Below are 23,923 nucleotides of genomic sequence, written 5' to 3'. Positions count from 1 at the left end.
GAAGAAGATTGCTCAACTCACTGCCATTACCATGATAAACAAAACTGGGTATCATAATTCGGTCTGCCATAGCTTTCATCAGAAGGCAAAGGTCTGCAGGGGGACTCTTGATGCATCACTTGCAGAGCCTTATGTCTAGCTTACACTAGAATGGCTTTTGCTAAATTCTGAGCGGATCCAGAGCTGGCGCTGCTGGTATCAAGGATGGTGCTGGAGCACCAGCAAGGGGCACTATGGAAGATGATGTTACGCTGGTGCTGAAACGATGACAGAAAATGCAGCAACTGCGTCGATCAGGACTGGGACTTAGCTGCTGGTGGAGGCCTAGCCTGTGGCCCCTTGAGGCGCGTAGGAGTGCCAGAGGGATCGAGAGTGAAGAAGAAAAGGGCCCACATTCCATACAGATTTTAATTTTGGGAATACCTCAAGTGACAGCAACAGAGCAATTGATCATTGGGATTACCCCAACATTACCCCCTTGCTAGGTTAGTAAAATCTCAGGGGATGGAAGTGGTGTCATACGCCGATGACACACAAATCATGGTGTCACTGGCCCACTCAGTTTCTACATCCGCCACCAACTTCAGGATCTGCATGCAGACAGTCTCTGACTGGATGCTTCAGAATTACCTGAAGTTGAATGGCGACACAACTGAGATCCTGGTCTTTGGCAAAGACCAGGATATCTGGTCTAATGAGTTGGGGCCGTCCTCGCTGGGAACCTGTCCATCTCCTTCCCAGTCAGCCAGAAATCTTGGCGTAATTTTTGACACCTCCCTGTCCATGACTCTACAGGTGAACCGCACGGTTGCCACTTGTTGGGGGGGTCATAAAAATTCTCAAGAGAATTCTTCATTATCTCTCTCTCTCAGCCCGGAAGCAGGTGGTAGTGGCATTGGTGGGTTCCAGGTTGGACTATTGCAATGCACTCTATGCAGACTCCAACAAGGGGCTCATTCATCGACTTCAGGTGGTGCAAAATGCCGCTGCCCGATTTGTTCTGGCACTCCCTAATGCATCCTCCGCCACTATGGCCAGAAAGAGCCTTCATTGGCTCCCTATTCATCTGAGGATCTCGTTTAAGATCCTTTGCCTAGCCTACAGAGCTCTGTCGGAAAGTTCTTCTGATCCCTTGGGCGCTCTGCTGACACGCTATTTGCCAGGTAGATCTCTTAGATCTGCAGAGATGAATTTGCTAGTTGTATCTCGTGCTAAAAGGGTACGCTGGAGAAATAGAGCATTTTCCATTGTCGCCCCCAAATTATGGAATGCGCTTCCCCTAGAGATTAAGAGTCAGCCTTCCCTGTCCTTCTTTAAAAAAGCGCTTAAAACCTGGTGTTTCGTCAAGGCCTACCTTCAATAAGAGTATTCTTTAATAGCTGGTACCTTTTGGTTATGCGCCTTGACGCCCATCGGGCTTAGTTGCGCTATAAAAATTGATTTTCATTTCATTTCAACACAATTTTATATTTCAGCTCTTGTACACATTTGGCTTATGAGCAAAAATGAGTGAGATTCCAAATGAAGGATTGACATGTTGAAAGGACACTGGCTTTAGATAAGATAAGCAAAATACACAAGGTGATGGACAGAATGTTGCACAATGGCAAAACATTCACCCCCAGTCACAGATCTGGGTATAATCCATTGTTATTTTGCTCACCAAGCCACCCCAGTTCAGACACGGCCATATGCAAATCAGTCTTCACCCTGTGCCTCATGGGAACAGTCCAGCCCGAACTAGATAAGCACACTAAAATGCTAAGTTGGTAATTTAATGATGTCCTCACTATTCTGGATGTTTTTTTATCTGATGATTTTTTTTATCTTAACATCATAGTTTATCTATATGTGGGAACCCTGCAATGAAAATAAGAGTGTGAAAAGAAATACCAAGACAAAAAAATGCTGTCACATTCTAAACTGCGGTTTCTCCACAATATTTAAAACTATAAAGGAGAAAGAAGGCTGTCAGCAGCTTTTTGCAAACACAGCTCAAAACGAGAGCTTCTTGGTGTTGGCAGGTTCTGGAATGAGGAATGGTAAAGATAGCGACCCAATAAAGTAGATCATGAAGGGGGTTCATTTTCTCCTCAGTATTGCAATATTGAGGATACTTAGCCTGTAAAACCCGATAATAGTGAATTTTAAAATTAAATCAAAACTTAAAGAAAAATATATAAAAGAGAAAATCTGAAAGACTTTGAAAATGTATATAGAAGGATACCCATGGGTGAAAGAAATATTATCCACCACCGAGCGAAAAGAACAAGGATGCTCAGAGAAGGTCTTTCTGAAACTATAGGTATTATGCATGATGACACCACAAGAGAGTTTGGAGGAGGCTGTAAGGGTACTAATCCTCTGGAGAAAAGGAGTCCTTTGAGAAAAAATAAGTTTGGGCTCACTGATGCAGACACTGCCAAATAACTGTCCTTCCTTCTTTTACTGCAATGATCTGGCTGACACCGATAGTGAAATTAAGAAGTAAGGTTGCCTAAGCTCTTTTCAGTATTAAAGGAAAGGAACTGCTCAGGGGCCTAGTTGGAAGCATCAAAAGGATTAGTCCTACATATGGCCACCAGAGCTCATGTTATCAAGGTAAAGATGGTTCTCGCACTTAAGGGACCACTAGTCAATGAGAAGAATCAAGGAAAAGTTTAAAAGAGTACAATTCCATTCAATTCACCTAATCTAACCAAAAGCTGCAGTACTATCATAAGCAAGGAGGGCACAACCAGTAATATTCAGAAAGAAACAACATAGGACAAAAATGAAGAAAGAGGAACAAATTCTGCAGTCAAGGTGAAAGTTGTTGGTGACAAAAAAAAAAACAGACGAGTACAGTCTTCTGCTCCGCCCTTACAAACATCAGAATCATTCCACTGAACTCATGGAAACCTTCATTAGACCAAAGGAGTCAGAGATGAACTGGCAAAAGCTTAAAAGATTCATAAGAGCAGCCACAGAATATTCTAGGAAGCTTAGCGCTCTGGACACATGAGATAGCCACAGATATCACACCGACGAATCACATTACAATCCCAGGAGTCAACAGCAACTGCCCTGTATTAATGATGCAGAACAAAGTTGAAGAATTAAGATTTAATCTAATTCCACAACTCCAGATACTATCTCAGAATCGGGGACTGAGTATGAAATACACTCAGAATTAGAATCTGAATCAGGACCAAAAGTGGATCCAGTAGGTAAGGACCCCAAAGTAATTATTGAAATAAAAGTGCCTTTCACCTTCATCAGAGCACACACATTCCATAGAGTCAGAGGACAGATTGCTCTAAAGAGAAGAGAAGGAAAATCTTCAAGCAACTTAGCAGCTGAATATAGCTTGTAAATGGTTATTTCCTGACTAATTCACAAAATTTAGCGGTGGTTCAACATTCTAGTACTCAACAAGAGGCTACTAGAAAAATAGTAGGGAAAATTAGAGTCCAACTGACAACGGAGAAGGAAATATAAAACTCTGCAAGAAGGGTCACAGAGGAAAAAATCTTTTATAAGAAATCTCTTGGCCAAAGAAAGGACATGAATCAGGTCTAGCTTTAGAGAAATGATTAAGAAAAAGTAAGGGTCTTCAAAACAGATCTAGAAGAATATAATTATGGTTTGTCAGAGGGTGCCAATCGGGATTGCTTAATAAGAATTTTTCTTGAACCTTACGGTCCAGGGATAACAAGAATATTCATGGATGTATTGTAAAGTATATTTTTAAGATTTTTATTAATCGAATAAAGTGGTTTTGACTGACTGACTGACTGAACAAGAGATTTGATCATCACAAGAGCAATATCTGTCTCTGTCACTGTATAATTCCTCGATCTTCGTATAAGAAAGTTTGGAATTTCTAAGGTAAGAAGTCCAAATTCTTCCAGACTTCAAAATGAGCTACATAAATTATACTTGCAGATCTAGCTTTCAAGACTGCACAAAGGGAAAAGGGAATGAGAAGTCTAATATGACGTTTTAAATGAGCGGGCACCCCTAGCCAGATTACACAGCACGCTAAACTTCAAGCACTTTGGAAGGGAGAGTTTCAGGTATTTTGAAGAAGTTGTCGGTGATTAAGCTTCATGAGAAAGATTTCGAAGGGCAAAAAAGGAATCATCAATAGAAACTAGAACTTTTATCTGTTCTTTCATAAACCCATTTTTAGCCTTCCTTTGATGGACTCCATTTCATTCTATAGATCTCTGTATGAAATTAAAAGTGCTAGATTCATCTGGAAAAAAACAGAGACTTGGAAATGATAGGGGGCATTTAAATTAATTTCAAATAAGAATTTAAGTTAGCAGACCTTCAGGTATCATGGAGTGAAAAAAAAAATAAAACAAATAATGTCAGGCTATACTTCCGACCAGATGAATCATGGTAATGCTATAAACAATCAGTATGCGCTGTACTTGGACGCTCAGAAAGTCCTTCAGGGGTCCCGCATATTGGAGTGAAGAGGAGAGGAGAGGCATGGAGTACCAAAAGGTGGAGAAAACTGACCAGACAGAGACAGGTTGGCATCAGGAATAATACTTAGTTAGGATTAATCAAAGGAATACAATTAAGATATTATGTCTTAATGTAAAAGGACTTAATAACAAACACAAGAGCCGAGCATTAACAATTTACTATGGGAAATAGTTATTCTTCAAAACGTTCATTTCAGAGGTACTCAGTTTAAGGCTACAGAAACTTGCACCGGGGTGCAGATCACTACCTAGATTCAGTATCCAAAATAATCCAATGCTATGGATAAAAATAAAAATTGACTTAGTTGGATGCCGGAGCTGTCATTGTTGGTAGAATACAGATTGATAGATGATTGTCTTAGCACAGTAAAAGAATATTTTGAGAAACGTGGGGTCGACCCCCATTGGAATAGTGTGGAATTTGTTCAAAGACTTTCTTCGAGTGGTTTTCAGGTCCATTATCACAAGAAAGAGGAAGCATAATTACATAAAAGAGCAGCATTTAATTTAGGTGCAAGTGAGGATAATCCAAAATACATCTGTGGATAATAAGAAAAAAATAAATAGACTTATGGATAGCAAACCGTGAATTCAAATACAGCCTTGCAATGCACATCCAAACAAGATAGTAAAACTGTTGAGTGTTATTTTGGACAACTAAAAACAGGGACACCCAAAACACAGTGAAAGAATTCCCAACCAAAGGGACCGGCCACAGAGTTGAAGACGCAGTCAAAATTGAGAAGCACTTCACCTCAACAGCAATTAGGTTAAAATAATTTTGCAGCCAGCCAAATCGGTGAAAATACATCATGAAGAATGTGCCATTATGGTAAATCAATCACAAAAAGATGTTTTTTAAGTGATATTAGCATCATTATCTAAAACTCTAGGGCAAGATGGTTTACCTAGTAAATTCTATAAGACTTTTCAAAAGGAGCTGGGAATGAAACCACCTATTACACCATCTTTCAAGGACAGAAAATGTCTAAAACATTGTGTAAGGGAAACTTGCATTTTTCTAAAAACCAGACAAAAAGCCTGCATTCTGCAGCTCATATCAGCCAATAATATTTTTAAACGCATATTGCAAAATTCCTATAATTATACTGTTGGTAAGACTAGTCAGAATGATCAGCAATCTTGCCATCCTGATCAGACAGGATGTATCCCTAGATGACTAGTGTCAGCTAATATCTATGTTCTGGTAGGAGCTAGGATTAAACTAGGTGCTAAGTTTGAAGTGGGATCCTCCTCAAATATTACTAACATGCCGGTGTATCTCCTTGTACTCAATAGGAAATTTTTTATAATACCACAAGGTGTTTATTTCTGAAATTTCACTAGATTTAGAGCTGCATGTTTTTTTAACACGGGTTTCATAACTTAAACATTTAAAGTTAACTTTACTGTAGGTGATGTTTAAAAATGACCATAAATGGCTCAGCAAGCTTTGCTCCCCTGGAGTTGTTGGGAGTGCTCCTTTATGGAGGAACCGTCGTTTTTTTAAGGTATATCCCTGAGGAACCATGGAAATGGAAATATAAAGGCCTTAAGGATGTTGGCAATTTTTAACAACTTTTATACACTCAAATCATTCTTTGAATTGAAACAAGAATTCAGTTTAGGGTTCAAAGGTATCACAAGTGGTAAAGATTGCCAACCCAAGGCTGATAGGGGTACGGGTATCTATGAAAAATTGTGTATACTTATTCAAATTGACGATTGCAAACTTTGTCATCAATGGGCTGAATACATTGGCAAAGCGTTTTCCTGAACCAGTGTAGAAACAAACTAATAAAACAGTTAATGCTGACCACTTATACAAATTTGAAAAAATGCAAAACTCAGTGTACCAGCTTCACTATACACCAGTACGTTTTCATACCTTTCCGGTGAGATCTATGTCCCATATGTATTATGGGAAAGGATGATGAATACATATGCTCTGGTCTTTCCTGGAACTACAATATAAATAAATATGTATTAAGTAAGAAAAAAAATATGCATGATTGAGGTACCATTAGACCTTTACATTATCTTGCTGGCGGCACCCTTCAGACTCCAGTAATACACACACATTGACAAATGCATGGATTTATTTTCTTTGGGAGTTCAATATGGGATGGCAAGTGGGTGCTTGTTGGCCTCAAAATCAGATGCCAATAAGAGCCTGTGATACTCTGAGCGATTCCTTCAGACCGTGCACTGAATCAAGGACCATATCTTAGGTTCTGTTGTGACTCTGAACAGCTCACTTCGTTCTCAACCAGTCTGGACGTCTGCTGACAGCGCTTGGAGACCTCTGGAGGATAACGCGCTCTATAAATTCACAGTAACATAACATAATTTCAAGAGGATGGCTGAATGCCCATAATCAGTATGTGACATTAGACACTGGATTTTTAGAAAACTATGCATCTGGTGATTGTGTTGCATCGCCAGAAAGCAAGCTTAAAGCAAATTAAAATATAGATTTAAATGTAGTTTAACAGCACACTCATGAGTAGCCCAGAAGTGGTGCTCTGCCTAGGTACCTCTGTAGTCTGCTAGGTTAACACAATATAATACACAAATGGGGAGAGAACCCCATATTTTATCAAATAAGGGGTCAATGTAAGAATATTTGTAAGATATAGGATTATTTAAAGTTGCTGTTCTTATTTTTTTTAATGAGTTTTGGAAAGTCACCCTATTTGCCTGTGCACTCCCAAATCTTTGTGTTGACTGGTACTGGTGGTAGCTGATTCTGACTCAATCAATCAATCAGGAGTTTGTTAAAGCGAGACTACTCACCCGTAAGGGTCTCAAGGCGCTAGGGGTGGGGGGGTGGGGGGGTGCAGGTTCCATTCCATCAAGGAGGGGGTCTGTCGAAGAGCCAGGTTTTGAGGTTTCTTGAGAAGATGGGGAGCGTTGTTGTCTGTCTGAGGTGGAGCGGAAGGGCGTTCCATGCTTTGGCCGCGAGGAAGGAGAAGGAGCGGCCTCCCGATCTGGGTCTTTCTGGTGCAGGGGACCACGGCGTAGGAAAGCTGGGCTGATCGTAGGGTCCTTTGGGGTGCGTGGAATTTGAGTCGGCTGTTCAGGTATGCTGGTCCGGTGCCGTGGAGGGCCTTGTGTGCGTGGGTGAGCATCTTAAAGGTGATTATCGCCTCGATGGGGAGCCAGTGGAGTGTGCGCAGGTGCTGGGAGATGTGGCAGTGTTTTGGCAGGTTGAGGACCAGTCTTGCGGCGGCGTTCTGGATGTTCTGTAGCTTGCGGATGAGGTTTTTGTTTATTCCGGCGTAGAGTGCGTTGCCGTAGTCGAGTCTGCTGGTGACCAGGGCGTGAGTGACTATCTTTCGGTGTTCGAGGGGGAGGACTGCACCCTGGGCTCTGCTAGTCAGGCCCAGGGCCAGTGCTATGTCAAAACACAAACATGCAATGAGGTGCACTTGTAATTGGCATGACCTACCCTATATGTGCCTAGTAGATAATAGGGCATGGGGATGACAATTACCTACAAGTCTCTGGTATACAAAAGGGCCTAGCAGTTTAGAGGCCAGCAGTTTTTCTGCACTTGCACGTGTGCACTGCTGAGAGCATGAGGTCATTTTAAAAGCAGTCCTGCATTGCAGCACTGTTTTCTAAAGAGTAAATTCACTGAAAACTCGACTTTGGTGGCATGGGCACTTTAAAGTGATAATCTACCTTATTTTTACATATTGGGTACCCCCAAGATCTCCCATTGGTGTTCCAGGGGTTGGGTGGGGGTCATGTAGCTATAAGCAGGGTCCCTATTAAACATGTTTTATAAACCCTGGTGAGGAAAAGCTGCCCATTATATTTGTCCACAGTGTAAGAAATTCCCTGCAAAGTCAACGTTGCTGCTGTGGGCACTGTGAAGCTTTAATCTACATCCTTTTTACATATTAGGCACCCCCCAGGTCTCCCCTAGAGGTCCAAGGACTGGGAGGAGGGTGCTCTACAGTTGAGCAGGGTATTTATAAAAAGAGGTTTTATAAGCCCTAGTGAGGGAGGAATTGCACATTTCATTTTCCCCACTGTAGATACTGGGCCTCATAGGCTAACATGACAATATTTTATGGACGCATAACTATTGCTAGGAAGTTATGAAAATATCATTGAAGAACTGAATAGAATGGTATTGATAAATCCAACAACTTGCAATAAACAATAAATCCTAACTTGTACTGGAAAGACGTTCTTAGACTTTCTTTTCTGTAAGCCAAAATCCACCCTCTGGCACTCTTCCCTGATTGATCAGCCGGGAGAGGATTAGCCAAGCTGCCTTGATTAGGTGATAAGTGGCAGCGCTGAGCAGGTGCTATCTGAAGGAGGGAGCTCTGTAGTGCACAGGAATACCAGAGCAGGGAGGATGTGCCATCAAGCATGAGCTTCAAAGGAGGGCAGGACAAGCAAAACTGTCAGCCAGGCCCACCCCTCTTACTGCCTGATGGGAGGCTTAAGAAAGGAATTTGAAGATGTTAGGGGGAAGAGAGCTATGAAAATAAGCCACACTGGGAGTTGGTTCAGTTAGCTCTTACTGCTCTGCTGATATTTCAGCCATTTTGGATTTTGGGAGAATAGGGCTTTCTGCGAACTGTGCCACACTTTGGAGGAATTTGTCATGCTTTACAGTGTTGCCTGCATCTCATTGGACTGGAGTACTCTCCTGCTTGTCGCCAGAAGACACTAAATAAATACACTGCCTCTTAGGTCTGCTGCTTGAAACTACAAGAAGGAGGACCGTCCTGCTGGAATCCGAACTGCACCCAAGAGTCTGCCTGGTGAAGATTGTGCTGGCGGCACTATCTGGTACTATAGCCCTGAGGATTTTGCCTGACTTCAAGAAGGAGGAAGGAGTGGACTCCCTGCAGCTACAGGTTAACAGAGCTTAACTGATCCTTCTCTAGCCACAGCCCCCTTCCTGGAGTGCGCCCAGTGTACTTTTAGGGGTTGGCAAAATACATTGTGGGAAGTGTAGGCCAGCCCTTCCAAGGACCATCTAGGAGATTCCAGACCCTTGGATTTCTGTTTTGGACACTTGAAACCTGCAAGGAGACCTTCTGACAGGACCTCCAGAAGTTTGGGAAGGTTTTGGGAACTTTTGGATAAAAGCTCCATAAGGTGTCGGATGAGGGCCAAGCCGGCCACCTTCAACCGCGACCCGGTCCAGGTTTGTCCCGCTGAAGAGCTCCGAAGGTCCGACTTCCAGAATTTGACCGGGAGCTCCCTGAAAGTTAAGCCGGCAAACCCTCACTGAATCCCGCCTGGTGAAGAGCAGTGAAGGCCCTGGGAAGAAAAAGCTGCAAAAAAGTTTGTATGTGTGAAGGTAAAATTTTGATCGGGGCATCCAGCTTATTGTTTATGTGCGGGGCTCCACTGTGGTTGGCCTCAAATTTTGACTTTGTCACGGTCAAGCGCATTCAGATGTCTCAGGGTCGCACTTTTGGTTTCCAAGCACTAGAAAGCAAAGATTTTGGATGTTTTGGTGTCTTTTTAAAAATAAAAATATATCCTATTTTTTTTAATTGGTGTGGTATTTACATTGTATGTTTTATCTTACTTATGTACTGTATTGTTATTTTGAAATGCTTTACATGCCTGTCTCCTAAATTAAGCCTTATTGCTCAGTGCCAGCTACTCAGGGTTGAGCAAGGTACTCATTTATAGAGACCCTATTTAGGACCCAGTACAGTGTTAGTGGACTTATTGCAAGTGGTAGGTGTACACTTACTACTACTAATAACTCACTTTCCAACAATGAGAATTTTGGAATAATTTAAAATCATCTCATTAAGGTCACTTGATTGATATTGAACGTGGAAATAACCTGTCTTTGTAGACATTGCAATAAAAATACATTCAAAATATATTTTAAGACTCTGGACATAATTAACATTGAAAACAACATTAAAAACTTTAAAACATTTCTTTATTACAGGAAAAGATAACTATTGCGTTGACATGTTCTCAAAGTGGAATTCTAAGCTTTGAAGATACTGTTAACCTATGGCTATACCCAAACAAATCCAAATGTCTTGAGCACAGCCTTCATTACTAAAAAAAGGTGCCAGTATTTGGGAGGCTTAATATTAGAGATTGACAATGAACTATTAGTAACTGATCTATATGTTGTTGACTAACATAACAAATGTAATTTTCCCTATGAGTACTTTATTTTGATAAATATATATGATAGGAGGCGTTCGAACCAGGTACCATTTTTCTGTGGTCTTCTAGTGTGTGTGAATAAAGTCTGAACCCACTAAACACAGAATTGTAGTTGTGTTCTTTGTGCCATTACTAACGGTAGTATCTAGTCATGCACATATCACGTAATAAATGGGAAACAAAAGGCACTTACTAAAAGCTCTATCCGTTCGTATAGAAAGAATTGGGGGAAATTAGTTTTAATCAGCTCTGCAGTGAATTTCATCTTTCCATCAACCAAGCTCTCCATACTTTTCAAACAATCTTGAAAATGATTGTAAGCATCACATGTTATATCCATATGTCTCAAGGTGAAGTTCAGCCTGCAAGAAAAGAGCAATTCTTTACAGAAAATGACTTACTTGAATTTGTTCTGTGCCATTTAACCTTTCTTTTAATGTTTGTTTAGAATGAATCAATACTGTAATACATTACAAATTTAACAAAAACATTTGCAATGTATGTGGCTTGTATGTAATACGTTCTTTGTTAAAAGTAACTATACAAAATTTAGAGTCATTCTGTTCAATGAATTTACGATGTTTCAGAAGATATACATTTCCAACGTAAAGCTAGTTTCTTTTGCAAAGCATTTTTTTGTAGTGTGCACTGTTCCTGCATTTGTTCAACCCTTCATTGATTTGTCTTGAGTGGTCACAATGCTGTGGGAGAAAAGGCACTGGTTTCATTTACACTCTGAAAAGATTCCTGCTGAGTATAAGCATATCGCATGTACATGAAACTGGCAGTGAGCTCACCAGATTCTTCTCTTTTGACCAAATGGTTATGGAGACGAAAAAATAAGGAACATACATGTATACATTCCTTCAGTGGTTTCAGGGGTTGTAACAGCCTCCTACATTAAATGTTTTAAAACTCCTCTTTAACTCTCGTCTTTTGAGCCACAAAGCACTAAGGTCCCTGTTAGTTGTATTCACACGGTCCCTTTAAGAGAGGACATGCAGGTCCAGAATAGTGTTAGTGTGCACTGGTGACATTTGAAATGGCATGGCAGGCAGCATAATAAAAGCCACCCTGAGCTTTGGGTGGGACGACACTTGAAGAGAGAGTGCATGTGTGAATTCCTGTTGAACCTCAGAGTCCCAGTCACTTCTGATCAACATCACATTTCACCTTAGCAAATATACCTGGAGACAGGTTGGTGTACAAGTGTTTTGTGACAGCAGCAGGACCCCACATCTGTATGTAGATTACTATCATAGTCTAGAGATGTGCCAGTCATAAATGACACAAAGAAGACTCTGTGTTTGCTTTTTATAAGTGGGACACTCTGGAGAACTTGTTCCAGACAATCAGTGTTCATTTATGTTAGAAACAGAAAGTCAAAGCAAAAAGGAAGCAGAAAATCTCATTCTGTTCCCAATACACATTTTTGTGGGACAAAAACTCCTATAGATGCCAATGATAAAATATGTTCTCTAAGTTCTTAAGGTCATCAGGTTTATGAATTAAACCTGTGAGAAATAATGTTACCAATTTCCCAAACTTCGAAGCATACCAAGCTGCTGTGATAGCGTACTTTACAATGCAGACAGTTGTTTACAACTGCTTACGCCATATTCAAAATCAAAGCGAAATAATCCTTTTATCAATGAAATATGAAATCAATTGAGTTACCCCAAGACAATATTTTATGTACATGACAACATTACAGTTATTCACTAATAGTATCCACACAAACCTTTGCTGCGCAGCAAGCTAAATATAATGAAACTGTGACAACAAAGAGAGGATTTTGACATAAAGACAATTGTATTAGAAATCCTGCACTCAAAGCAAGTTGCACTTACCTTTTTTCTATTGAGAAGTAGATGGTGCAAGGATTTTTCAAGCTGTGAGTGATTCGGTAGAGTGTTTTGAATAGAGCGTCAGTCAGATCATCATCATAAAACACTAAAATAAAAACATCAAAAATAAAATCAAGGCTCAGGGAAACCTTATAAGCCAGGCAATATCATCTTGAGGAAAATGCCAGATAATTTCATCCAATGTTCACTCTATGCCTGAAAGGGTTTTGCTTTGAGATATACATATATATATATATATATATATATATATATATACACACACACACATCTATTCAGAGGGCATAGTCATGTCAGAATATACATATCTGTAAGTGACAGTCTCCTAATGTAGAGAGGGGAAAATGACTCACCAGTGACCACTATCATTTATTTTTTATTTATTTTATTTTATTTTTAGAGTTTTCTATAGCGCAAACAAGACCCAGGGTAGGGTAGGGTATCAGAGCGTTTTACAAGGAAAGCAGCGTGAGTAAACAACATTTTACAAAACAAACAGAACAGATACAGTATCAAAGTTCCTACAAGGTTAGGTAGGTAGCAGCAATGAGCATGTAACAGTAGAAGCACGTTCATGTACGCGTCAGTCATAGAGGCGAGGGTGTCATTAAGGGGAGTGAGGAAACAAGTTTGAAGTCGTGGACTGGTTTTGTGCCTTGTGGAATTAAGGGAGGAATTTGCTCATCAGGAATGATTTTGCTTCCCTTTGAATAATGGTGTTGATGAGATTTTTCGGAGGTGCGGAGGTAGTGGGTTCCATATTCTTGGTGCTGCTCCGGTGAATGCTCTGTCAGAAGTCTTTTTCTTACTGAAGCGAGAGGGTTTCAGGAGTAGATTGTCAGCGCTCCTCGAGTGTCTGTTTCCTCCCGATAAGGAAAGTTTTTGAGATAGGTACAGGGGGGTGTTGTGGTGTTGAGCTTTATGAGTGATGCACAGCATCTTTAGTTGGAATCTGGTTTCATAGGGTAGCCAGTTGAGCACCTTCAGGTGTGGAGATAGGTGGTCAAATTTCCTAGATCTTGTTAGGAGTCTTGCAGCTGCACTGAGACAGGCTGTTAAAGGGGCTGTTGAGATTTTGGGAAGCCCCGAAACCACAAACCAGTTTTAGTATTATGGCTTTGTCTTGGGAACAGTAGTCACCAATGATAAAAGGAGTGTAACTTTAACCACTTTAGATGTACGGCTATCGCCTCATACATACAATTCTGTTCAGTAAAACATACTTGTTCAATGGGAATATAAAACTAATGATTAGGATGCTACATGGCTACTACGTCAGCAACTTTCCACCCTGGAATATGCATGAATACCATACTAACAATAAGACGTCACATTATATATCACAAGGGTTCAGTGATTTTATGTATGATGTTAATGTTCTAAATATCTGATGATTCAAGTGGTGTTCACCAAAAACAGAGGATGTCCGGCTGAAGTCACAAAGATCAGTGGAATTTAGCTCTCCCATGGACAAAAGGTGCTATGTCACAACAGATAATAGCATGAATGCTTTGTTAAGTATACTAGAATATGGGAAATTTGGGCCTGTCTGCTTCTGATCGTTATTCTGTGGAATGGTCAGATGAAAAGAAGAATCTCTTTGACAATAATCAGGTTCTGATGACCTCTCCTCGGAGGTACGTACCCATTGGCCCTTCTAAACCTTCCAGTGTAACCTGGTCTTATCTGGTTACTGATAAGCCTCCTTGATCAGGTGAATCAACATTGCACCTCTCAACCTGCTCATTGAGTTTTGGAGGACACAGCAGCAACGTTTTATGCACAGCCACTCCTATGTAAACATCCTCAAAAATTCTATTACCAGTGCCATAGTCATACTACCCATACCCTGTGGTACTACCCATTCCCTGTGCTTCAGGCATTTTTGAACAGTCTATGACCTGCGTTGAGCACAAATGTTGTTACTCACAAGTAACTTTGAAGTGTTCTGCAACCAAAGGATCAAAGGATTTCCCACTTGATTATGGAATTGCTTCTTTAAGCTGATCCTATGGTAGGGTAACACAAGCAAGGAACATGAAACAATAAGACTCCAGCTCAAAACCACTGGCGTTGATCCCTACTACACCTTGTTTCCCTGACTCAGGTTACCTTAAACACGGAACTAAGGCTACTAGTGGAGAAGTGTGGCTCAGGGGTTAGAGGCGGCAGACCGGGAAGCTGAGATCGGTCCTGGACCAGGGTTCAATTCCCCGCCTCGGCGGGTCTTGGGCTCAAAAATTCCACGGACTTGATAATACTCGTTCCGGTGCCTACTCGACTCATGGGTTCACACTCTGCGACTCTGGGCAATAGCTTGCTTAATCTCCACTACGGCCCCTCGCGGCGGGATGCCTGGCTTTCACCTTGTGGATACCCTGCTGCGGTTATCTCACAGGGGAATACCAGGACGGGTTCCCAAGGCAAGCGCCTTGATGCCTTCGGGTGATACGTGCGCTATATAAATCGCAATACATTTACATTTACTACCTCTCCTTTGTGGGCAAATATTTGTTCTTGTCTCTGTTAAATGTTTCAACAATTCTTTAAATGGTTCCAGCAAAATTTCTTGCAAATGTTAAATACTATTCATAAGTCCTAGGAAGGAAGATTCATGATTTGACTTTGTCTTTTATAGCTGGCAAATATACGTTTTCTGTCCTCAAACCATATATTTCCACAATTGGCCAGTCTGCTTTCAAATGTATGTTGTGTTCTGTATCCCTTTTACCATAAAACAAAATATTATTCTAGACTCTGGATTCCTGGTTCTCAAATTGATTGATTATTGTATGCTGGAAAGCAGAAACTTTAAACCCAGAAAACGGACTTCTATCCAGTACCATGACTGTGTTTGTCAAGGCTTCATTATTATAATGAGATGAAAATGAACAACAGAATTGCCAGTACTGTGCAATTGTTTGTAATATTTGACGAAAAGTTGAGCCAAAGTTTGCTCAACCCAAAGACCACTATTTCAGTCTAAAATCTTTTGAAAGATAACTTATTTAGTAAATATATATTTTTTTATTTTCTTTTTCTTTTTACTTTCTCATAGAAAATTATATCAGAAAAACAAGTCAATTTAAACAGAAAGACTTGTTTCAGGTGAGTATTTACATCAATTCATCTAATACTCAACACCTAAATCACACTTGTTTAGAGATGTATATTGACACGGAAAACAAAAAGGGGTACCAATACCCAAATCACAATTCAAAGGTGAAACAAAGACAATGACGCTTTTAGACAACAATTAGACGATAGACAAACATGTAGATGTAATGAGGCTGGTGAGGAAGATGCCTCAATTTTAATTCAAACTGTTTGAGATAGGGCCCGTAGCAGAATATCTGCTCGAATCTAGGATGGGACTATATATCTAAATGAAAGCGTACCAGATTTAACGTATCTTTTTGCATATACGACCACACACTATTATTATACTTTACACATTTTTCAAAAAGAAGGGTTGGTCGCAAAAACAGAATGAATCTGAAATAATGAGGAGAAGGGGGGTCGACGCGTTTCGAATCTCTGCATATTCTAGATATGTCTGATACATTTGTGTTGTGCCTACATTGTCTGCACCCTCTTTACAAAGTTTGTATCAGACATATCTAGAATAGTTCACCCTTTCTGTTTCAGATTTCGAGACTTGAACACTTTCACAAGAAAATACAGGTATGATGTTAGAAAGTGCTGACCCGTATGTGAGTTGAAGGTCGCTCATGTGTGCATCTGACTGAGTGTTTGTTTATTTATGTTTTTCAGATTATGTCTGTTGGTCCTGAAGAGAATCTCTGAATTCAGCAGAGATTCGAAACGCGTCGACCCCCCTTCTCCTCATAGAGGATCGCTTACTCACAGACTGTATGTTAGAGCGGGCGACGTCCCTCACTTATCGTAAATTACTTAATAACTCCCCCGAGCCCACATCACGCTTGAAAGAGAAATGGGAAGGGGAGATTGATGACATGGATGAACACGAATGGAGCGAGGCACTTGGGTCCCCCAAAGAAGTAGGCATCTCAGCGCGCATGCGATTGGTGCAATTTAAGATCCTGCACAGGGTATATTATACAAGGGCAATGCTACACCGCATACACAGAGCGCCGCATCCCTACTGTCTGCGAGGGTGTGGGGAGGAGGGCACGTTCTTCCACACCATATGGGAATGCCCCAAGATCCAGGAATATTGGAAACAAATACTCCGTACACTCTCCCAGACACTGAATCAGTCCCTCTTACCCAACCCAAGAAGGTGCTTGCTGAACATTTGGGAGCCCACCGACTTGTCCCGTTACGAGCAACTCTGGGTCACGGCGGGGCTGATGGTGGCGAAACGGGACATAGCGCAGCGCTGGGGGGCGGTGGACCTCCCAACAAAATCCCAGTGGTGTCTGAACATGGATCGTGTGATGTTAACCGAACGGGCAGTGTACTCTAACCGCGCCTGCCCGGGGAAATGGAATAAAATATGGCTGAAATGGAACGAATACAGAGGGGACATCTGCGAGCCCTTACGGGAGGAAGATCTGGAGGATTCAGATGATGAGGGGGAGGAAGGGTGATCTGGACGGAGGCCTTGATCATGGCGGGAGATAGCTTATTGGAACCTGATCTGAGGATTCGAGGGGGGGGGGGGGGGCGTCAGCGGGACGCAGAGGCATGCAGGTACTGACCGGGGAAGCCGAATCTTCATGCTCCCAGGGGACATTTGTAACCGAAACGCACTGATTCATACCAGACCGTATTGCCATTCCTACTTGTTGAAGTTCTGTGTTTGTTGTTTTAAAAAAAAACGAAAAATCTCCAACAAAACCTCAATTCCTGCATTGAATAATTACTTAACATGCACTTTTATTGTTTCAGTACGCTTCATTATGACTTTCAAATACCTATGGTTTTCATATCCGTTTTACTGGACACACTTTATGCAATGATCCTTTGATAGCGGCCGGCCCGCAGGGTTGTAGGCATTCCGCTGTGTACTATACGAAGTGCAATAAAGGTTTTGGAAAAAAAAAAATATATATATATTACAAACAATTGCACAGTACTGGCAATTCTGTTGTTCATTTTGTTTCTGGCACAGCCTTACTGTGCTCTTGCCAAAACCCTCTTTGTTACATAGTTCATTATTATAATAGCACAGTAATTAGGCATGAGAATGAATGAGAACGTGGATATATTGGCCGTTGGTCTTAAAAGGTGGGTGCAGTTGAATGACAACAAATATTTAAACTTGAAGTAGTAAATGGAACCACTTAAATTCAAAGTGCCCCAAGTAGTGGGACTGGGTGACAAAAACTGAATTTAATACAATCTCAGACTGGATATACCACACAATTTTTCCAATGGCTGAATAATTTTCCCAGCTCTTACCATCAGCACACAAAATCACTGTGGTGTGATCGAGTAAGTCAGCAACCTCTTCTTCTGACCAGCTGTATGGGATTTCAGGATCTGCAAAACAAAATCTTTAGATTTTTTTTCATTACACATAGAAGACTAAAATACATATAGCTGCATTCAGTTATAAAGTGAAATATATGCTATTGGGATACAGAAATACAGGGACAGCGGTCTAATTTCCCCCACTACGTACAGGAGGAGTGGGAAAGGAGGAAAGGCAAAGGCAAATAAACCTTGTCAGTTAATCCATATTCCCTTGCCTATGGACTTTGGGTGCGGGTACCTGAAGGAAAAGCAAGGGCATTTGGATTTTTAAAAGGGGGGGGGGGCACTTTCATCTGCAGGATGACCCACTGCTGGAAGTATGTGCATAGGACTTGTGGGTTGAGTTTCCACTCCTGGAAGTGTTGATGCTTCCTGCTGAGTGTGTCTGCAAAGTTATTGTCCTGCCCCGGAAAACGTCCTGCTAAGAGATGAATGTTGTGCCCAATAACCTACTGGCAAATCATCAGCGCTAGGGAGAGTGCTTTTAGCCCTGCTTCTGCAAGTAATACATGGTCTTCATGTTGGACATTTTGCTGAGGACTACCTTCCCCCGAATGACCACAAAGAAGGCTTTGAGGACTAGACGTTCTCTGTATTAGATGAGATAGCCCCATTGTTAAGGGGCCTACACTCCCTTCACAGTCATTGCACCAAGATGCACTGCCCAGCCATTGAGGAAGGGGGGTCTGTGGTAATGGTCACCTTTGGAACTAGATCTGATAAATGCCTGCACTACAACAACTTGTTTTTTCACCAGTGCAGAGAGCAGTGGTGGCTGGCTTCTCCAACACTAGATCCTCCCTCACCCACTGATTGTGACCACATGTTGACTCTGGTGTGGAATATGATAGAGAAGCACAAGGCCACCATCCTTAGAAGCACATCATGGTTCTGGCCTTGAGCAGACAATTGGGCTGAAAAAGAGGCAGCAGCTATTGGAATGTCAACACTTTGGCTGGAGAAGGCTTTCCCTGTAACTGCGTTCAACATAGAGCCCACCCAGGAAGGGCTGGATCTGTTGTGGTTTTAGGTGGGACTTGGTAGCATTTACGGCGAATCGCAAGCTGTGGATCAAGGAAAGGAATAGGTCTCTTACCTTGTAAGCATCTACTGTAGCATGTGTTGGCTGTAGATACACTTTCAGGGGTTGCAGAGAGTTCAATTTGCAGCAGCAAAACTGGTGCTAAGTAGGCAGCGTCGGTCATCTACTACCCTGGCCTTGAGAGATTTACACTGGCTGCCTATCATGGAAAGAGTCCATTTTAAATTACTCTGCCTGGTGTTCAGAGCGATGCGCGAGCTGAGTCCAGTCCCACTACAGGAAAAATTCACCTGGTACCAGCCCAAGAGGCAGCTTCGCTCCTGTAGTGCCAGTTTACTGACGATTCTTAGATTCAAACGTTCTAGGATGGGAGGGAGGGCACTTAATGTGGCTGGTACCCGTCTATGGAACGAGCTACCCCAGAATATCAGACAAACTAACTCCCTGATTGAGTTTCGAAAGAGTCTTAAAACCTGGCTCTTTCCTAGGGTCTGACTTCCCTTTTCTCTGATATACTGATCTATCTACACTCTGGTCATTTTACTTCAGTCTAAAGCTCCAGGATACCAGTAGGGTGACAGTCTGCGCTATATAAGAATTGCATTCATTCATTCACATGCTATGCCTAGACTGTAAAGTGGTACTTATCTCGCAGTTGCTCTTACGCATCAGATGGTGCAGGTATTTGAAATACCATCCGTAGGACTGTTTGTCCCACAAGAGATTGCTGCCTTGCCTGGCCATCCATGCAATACTGTTTAGTGAAAGTGTGTGGATTTGTCTAAGTAGCTGCTTTTCAAATATCAGTAAAGGGATGTTGCCTAAAAAAGCAATTAAAGCCCCTTTCTTTCTAGTAGAATGTGTGCGTGTAACTGATGATGAAGGTTGATAAAGTTTGTTTGGCTTTAATGTATGGAATGTGGATGATGATACCTGGAGGCGAAGTTTTGGCATTCTGCGTCTTCTACAGTGTCGAACAGACCCACGGCCGCTGTCCCCCACCATTGTAAAGTGGAGTACTAGAGGGTGTAGATCCCACAAGTGGACTTGTTGCTGTGTCTTTGCTAGCAGGTCGCCACCAAAATTGTCCACTCCTAGTAGATACTCCGCCAAGAGGAAGATGTGATGGTGAATAACCCAGTACCAAATGTCCTGTGCCAGTTGAGACAACTGTATCAAGTGTGTTGTTCCTTGTTTTTGAATGGTATACATTGCCGTTATGTTGTATGGAGAAGAACGGTCTTCCGGGTTATATTGGGGAGGAAGGCTTTTAGAGCCATCTCAATTGCGATGAGCTCCAACATATTGATGTGTAGTGTTTGCTTATGACCGGTCCAAAAACCCTGAACGGTTATGTCCTCTATATGCATGCCCCACCCTATGAGTGATGCATCAGTGATGATAGTGACTTGCAGGATAGGGTCCTTTTGAGAAGATCCTCACTGCCCCACCGGTGTAATGACTGCGGGACCCTGGGCTGCGCCAACACTAGATCCTTTAAACCGCCCGCTTGTGACCACTGAGATGCTAGAGTAGACACTCTTGTAAAGGTTGCATGTGGAGGCTAGCATGAGGAACTATTGCTATACATGATGCAATCATGCCCAGAATGCGCTCCACAGTTCAGACTGTCGAGTGACAATGTCACTGAAAAAGACCCAGTTTGTTCTGAAGATTGAGATCCCTCTGGGCATTGGGGTATGCTGTGGCTGAAACCGAATTGAGTTTTGCTCCCAGACAGTGTTGGATCTGACGAGGCTGTAAATGTGATTAGATGGCATTTATTGTGATTCTCAATTTGATGGTGGCTTGTGTATCCTGCAGGCACCTCTCTCTCTCGTTGAGCTCTTTATCAGCCAATCTTCAAGGTGTGGTAAGATATGAATGCTATGCTTTCTCAGATGGACTGCCGCCACTGCTAGGCATTTGGTAAACAATCTTAGGGCTGCTGTCACCTCAAACGGCAGAACTTTGAACTGATAATGATGTCTGCTTAATACACAATTTAGATACCAGCAATAAGAAGGGTAATTAGATATATGAAAGTATACATTTTTCAGGTCGAGTGCCGTCATGAAGTCGCCTTCTTTCAGCAGTGGTATTACATTCTGTAGTGTCAGCATGTGAAAGTGCTCAGTCAGAATTTAACAACTGAGAGGGCGTACTTCCAGTATCAGCCGGAGTGTTCTGTCTTTTTGGGGTCTTAAAAAATATAGGGAGTATACTGTTTTGCTGTGATGACTGTGACGAAAAAGAGCCTTCTAACTTTTTTTCTAGCTCTTTCCTCTACCCTGAGAAGGTGAAGATACTGAAGGTTTAAGGTATGTCTGCGAGGAGGAATGCGGGGGGTGGTAGTAAGTTCTAGTCAGTCCCCATGGCAGATGATAGACAGTACCCACTTGTCTGATGGCATCTCTGGCCATAGGAGTTAAAACCGCTGGAGCTTTCTTCTACAGGTGTTGTCTCTCGGGAGGGAATGTGTGGCAAGTCATTGTTTGGAGGTGGAGGTGGAGACTCCTATCCCAGAAGTTCCCCTACCTCTGCCTCTCTAGTTACCTCCCTTGAAGCCTCCTTGAGGAAGTCAAATGGTTGTAATAACAATACAACTCAGAAAATGCTGTATGCATTCAGGAGGTGTATTCATGTACCTTCATATCAGCACCAGGAATCAATTGTCACTAACTCAAGGATACACATTCCATCTTAGAACATGGAATCCCAAAATGAACTTTTCTGTGCATCATAGGCAGCACTAGTTCACCACATCTTCTACCTTATACATAGTACATTAAAAGTCAACCATAAACTACACACCACCACAATCACTAAATATAAAACTATGATACACATCAAATAAAAATCTATAATTGCAGATAAATTGAAGACCCCGACGTTTCATGAAGATTGATAACCAGAGATAACATTTCTAATGGCACATTAATAAACATTGATAACATTTCTTATAGCACATATCATCTATAAACGTTGGCTCATAGATAAACATTAATAACATGTCTTATAGCACATATCATGACATTGCTCTAATCGCGGAACCTCACAGGTTTCCTTCTCATCATCTTTTCCTTGGTTGTGCTTAGATACCCTTTACATTCCTGTGCTGTCTTCTATTTAGGTGACCATATTTTACTTTCTTGCTCCTCCTGAAAACGGTCAATGGTAATATCTGGATTAAGGTGATCATGATCAACTTTCACAACTCTGCTGGGATTCCACCATTAGTGCCCTTTCACTCTGACAGCTTTTCCCTTGACTGCCTCTACCTCAACAGGATCTCTAAACTAAGATGACCCTTTATGTACATGTACAGGCTTCTTGATAAAAATCCATTCCCCCACTTGAATTCTACCTCTTTTTTACTAGCACAATGATTTCTATCAATATATTCTTTCATTTTCATCAGAGATCTTTCCACCTTTGATAGAAGTTCAACATCCGTGAGTTGCTCATGCTCCAATCTAGACCTCCAAGCCTTCAACTATGATGCAAACATTGGAAGAGAGGGTAAGCGGGCCCTCATGATCTCAAAAGGTGACTTGTACGTAACACCACTGGGAGTCGTTTGTTGGGAAAACACATGCCATCAACACATTTAGCCCGTTTTTGACCACCCACTGCGCACACTCCACCAAAGTTCGATTCCTTTTCTCCACCAAGCTGTTTGCTTGTGTATGATACAATGCTACATGTTTGCGAATCACACAACATGACAAACAATTTTACTTAGCTAGAGATAAATTGAACCCCATTATCTGACACTAACTCCTTTGGAAAAACCCCTCTAAAAAGAAATTTGTGAATAAAAGATATTACTGCTTTGTTGTTAGTCTCCTTTACAAACTCAACCTCCCACCATTAGTTGCAATAGTAAATGACCACAACAGCATACTTCAGATTTTGGGGAACTACTCTGAATGGCCCAATAAAATCTATAGTCAACTTTGACCATGGACCTTCCAGTAGCTTGACAGGATGCAGTGGACAAGTACTTGTCTTCAAAGGTTTGTCACTGGTAGCACATACTACAGACTCACTGATTGCTTGAACAATTTCGGTATCCATACTGGGCCACCACAGACGGATCTAGGCTTTCTTTTAGTCATCGTCTACCCTAAATGACCATCATGTCCAGCACAAATGATCCTGCTTCATAAACGCGTTGGTGGTTCGAACTTGTCCTCTCTCGTTACCATATTCCCTTTTTCCAAGGTCAGCTCACCAGCCACTTTACCTCTCCTTTGGCCAACCCTGTCACATATTTCTGCACAAGCTTGAGATCATCACCCTCCTTCCAACACTCAAACCCACTCACTTTCCACAAAACCACCATCGCAACATACATCAATGGCAGCAATGAGGCATTCCTCATCATCCTCTTCATTTTGTGATAAAAGTGACACATCACACACCTGCAGTGCCCTTGACAGATAGTTTGCCCTCACATTTCTTCCACCTGGTATATGTTGAATATCAAAATGGTATTGAAGCAACTAAGAACTTAATCCAGCTATTCTTGGTGTCCGATTTTAATCACAATGCCACTGGAAAATATTCACTAATGGCTTGTCATCTGTCATCAAGATACATTTCATCCCCCTACAATGCGAGGCGTTTTACAGGATGTATGTTGGTGTATTTATTCTGCGGCGTGCCCGGGCTTCTGTCTGCGGTACTTCTTATTTGAGGGGAAGGTGAGGCAGGACTTGCAGGAGGTGTTGAGATGGTCAGGGAGAGGCACTGATTGCAGGAGTCATGGTGATTTGAACATGGATATTTGAGATACACGAGGCAAAGCTGAAGGGTGTCTGTTCCATCACCCCCGTTCAGTCTTCATATTCCAGTGTCGATGATCGAGGTAGGAGGTGTGGTCTCAAAGGTTC

At 41.8% G+C, this 23,923-nt stretch overlaps 1 protein-coding gene across 2 annotated transcripts in view; it reads right to left on the bottom strand.

The window, feature by feature from the left end:
- METTL22 (methyltransferase 22, Kin17 lysine) overlaps nt 1–23,923 on the bottom strand; it is a 243,238-nt gene that overhangs the window by 26,700 nt on the left and 192,615 nt on the right. For both annotated transcript variants that reach the window (XM_086941264.1, XM_086941265.1), the window contains 3 exons: nt 17,909–17,989; nt 12,506–12,608; nt 10,849–11,017 (listed from right to left, as the gene is read on the bottom strand). In XM_086941264.1, coding sequence (XP_086797390.1) covers nt 10,849–11,017; nt 12,506–12,608; nt 17,909–17,989 — 353 coding nt within the window. The remainder of the gene's footprint in view (nt 1–10,848; nt 11,018–12,505; nt 12,609–17,908; nt 17,990–23,923) is intronic.

The sequence above is a fragment of the Lissotriton vulgaris genome, chromosome 10 (genome assembly GCF_964263255.1).
Source record: "Lissotriton vulgaris chromosome 10, aLisVul1.2, whole genome shotgun sequence".
Classification (NCBI taxonomy): Eukaryota; Metazoa; Chordata; class Amphibia; order Caudata; family Salamandridae; genus Lissotriton; species Lissotriton vulgaris.
The sequence above is the reverse complement of the archived record's forward strand: the minus strand, read 5'-3'. Positions and strand labels throughout refer to the sequence as shown.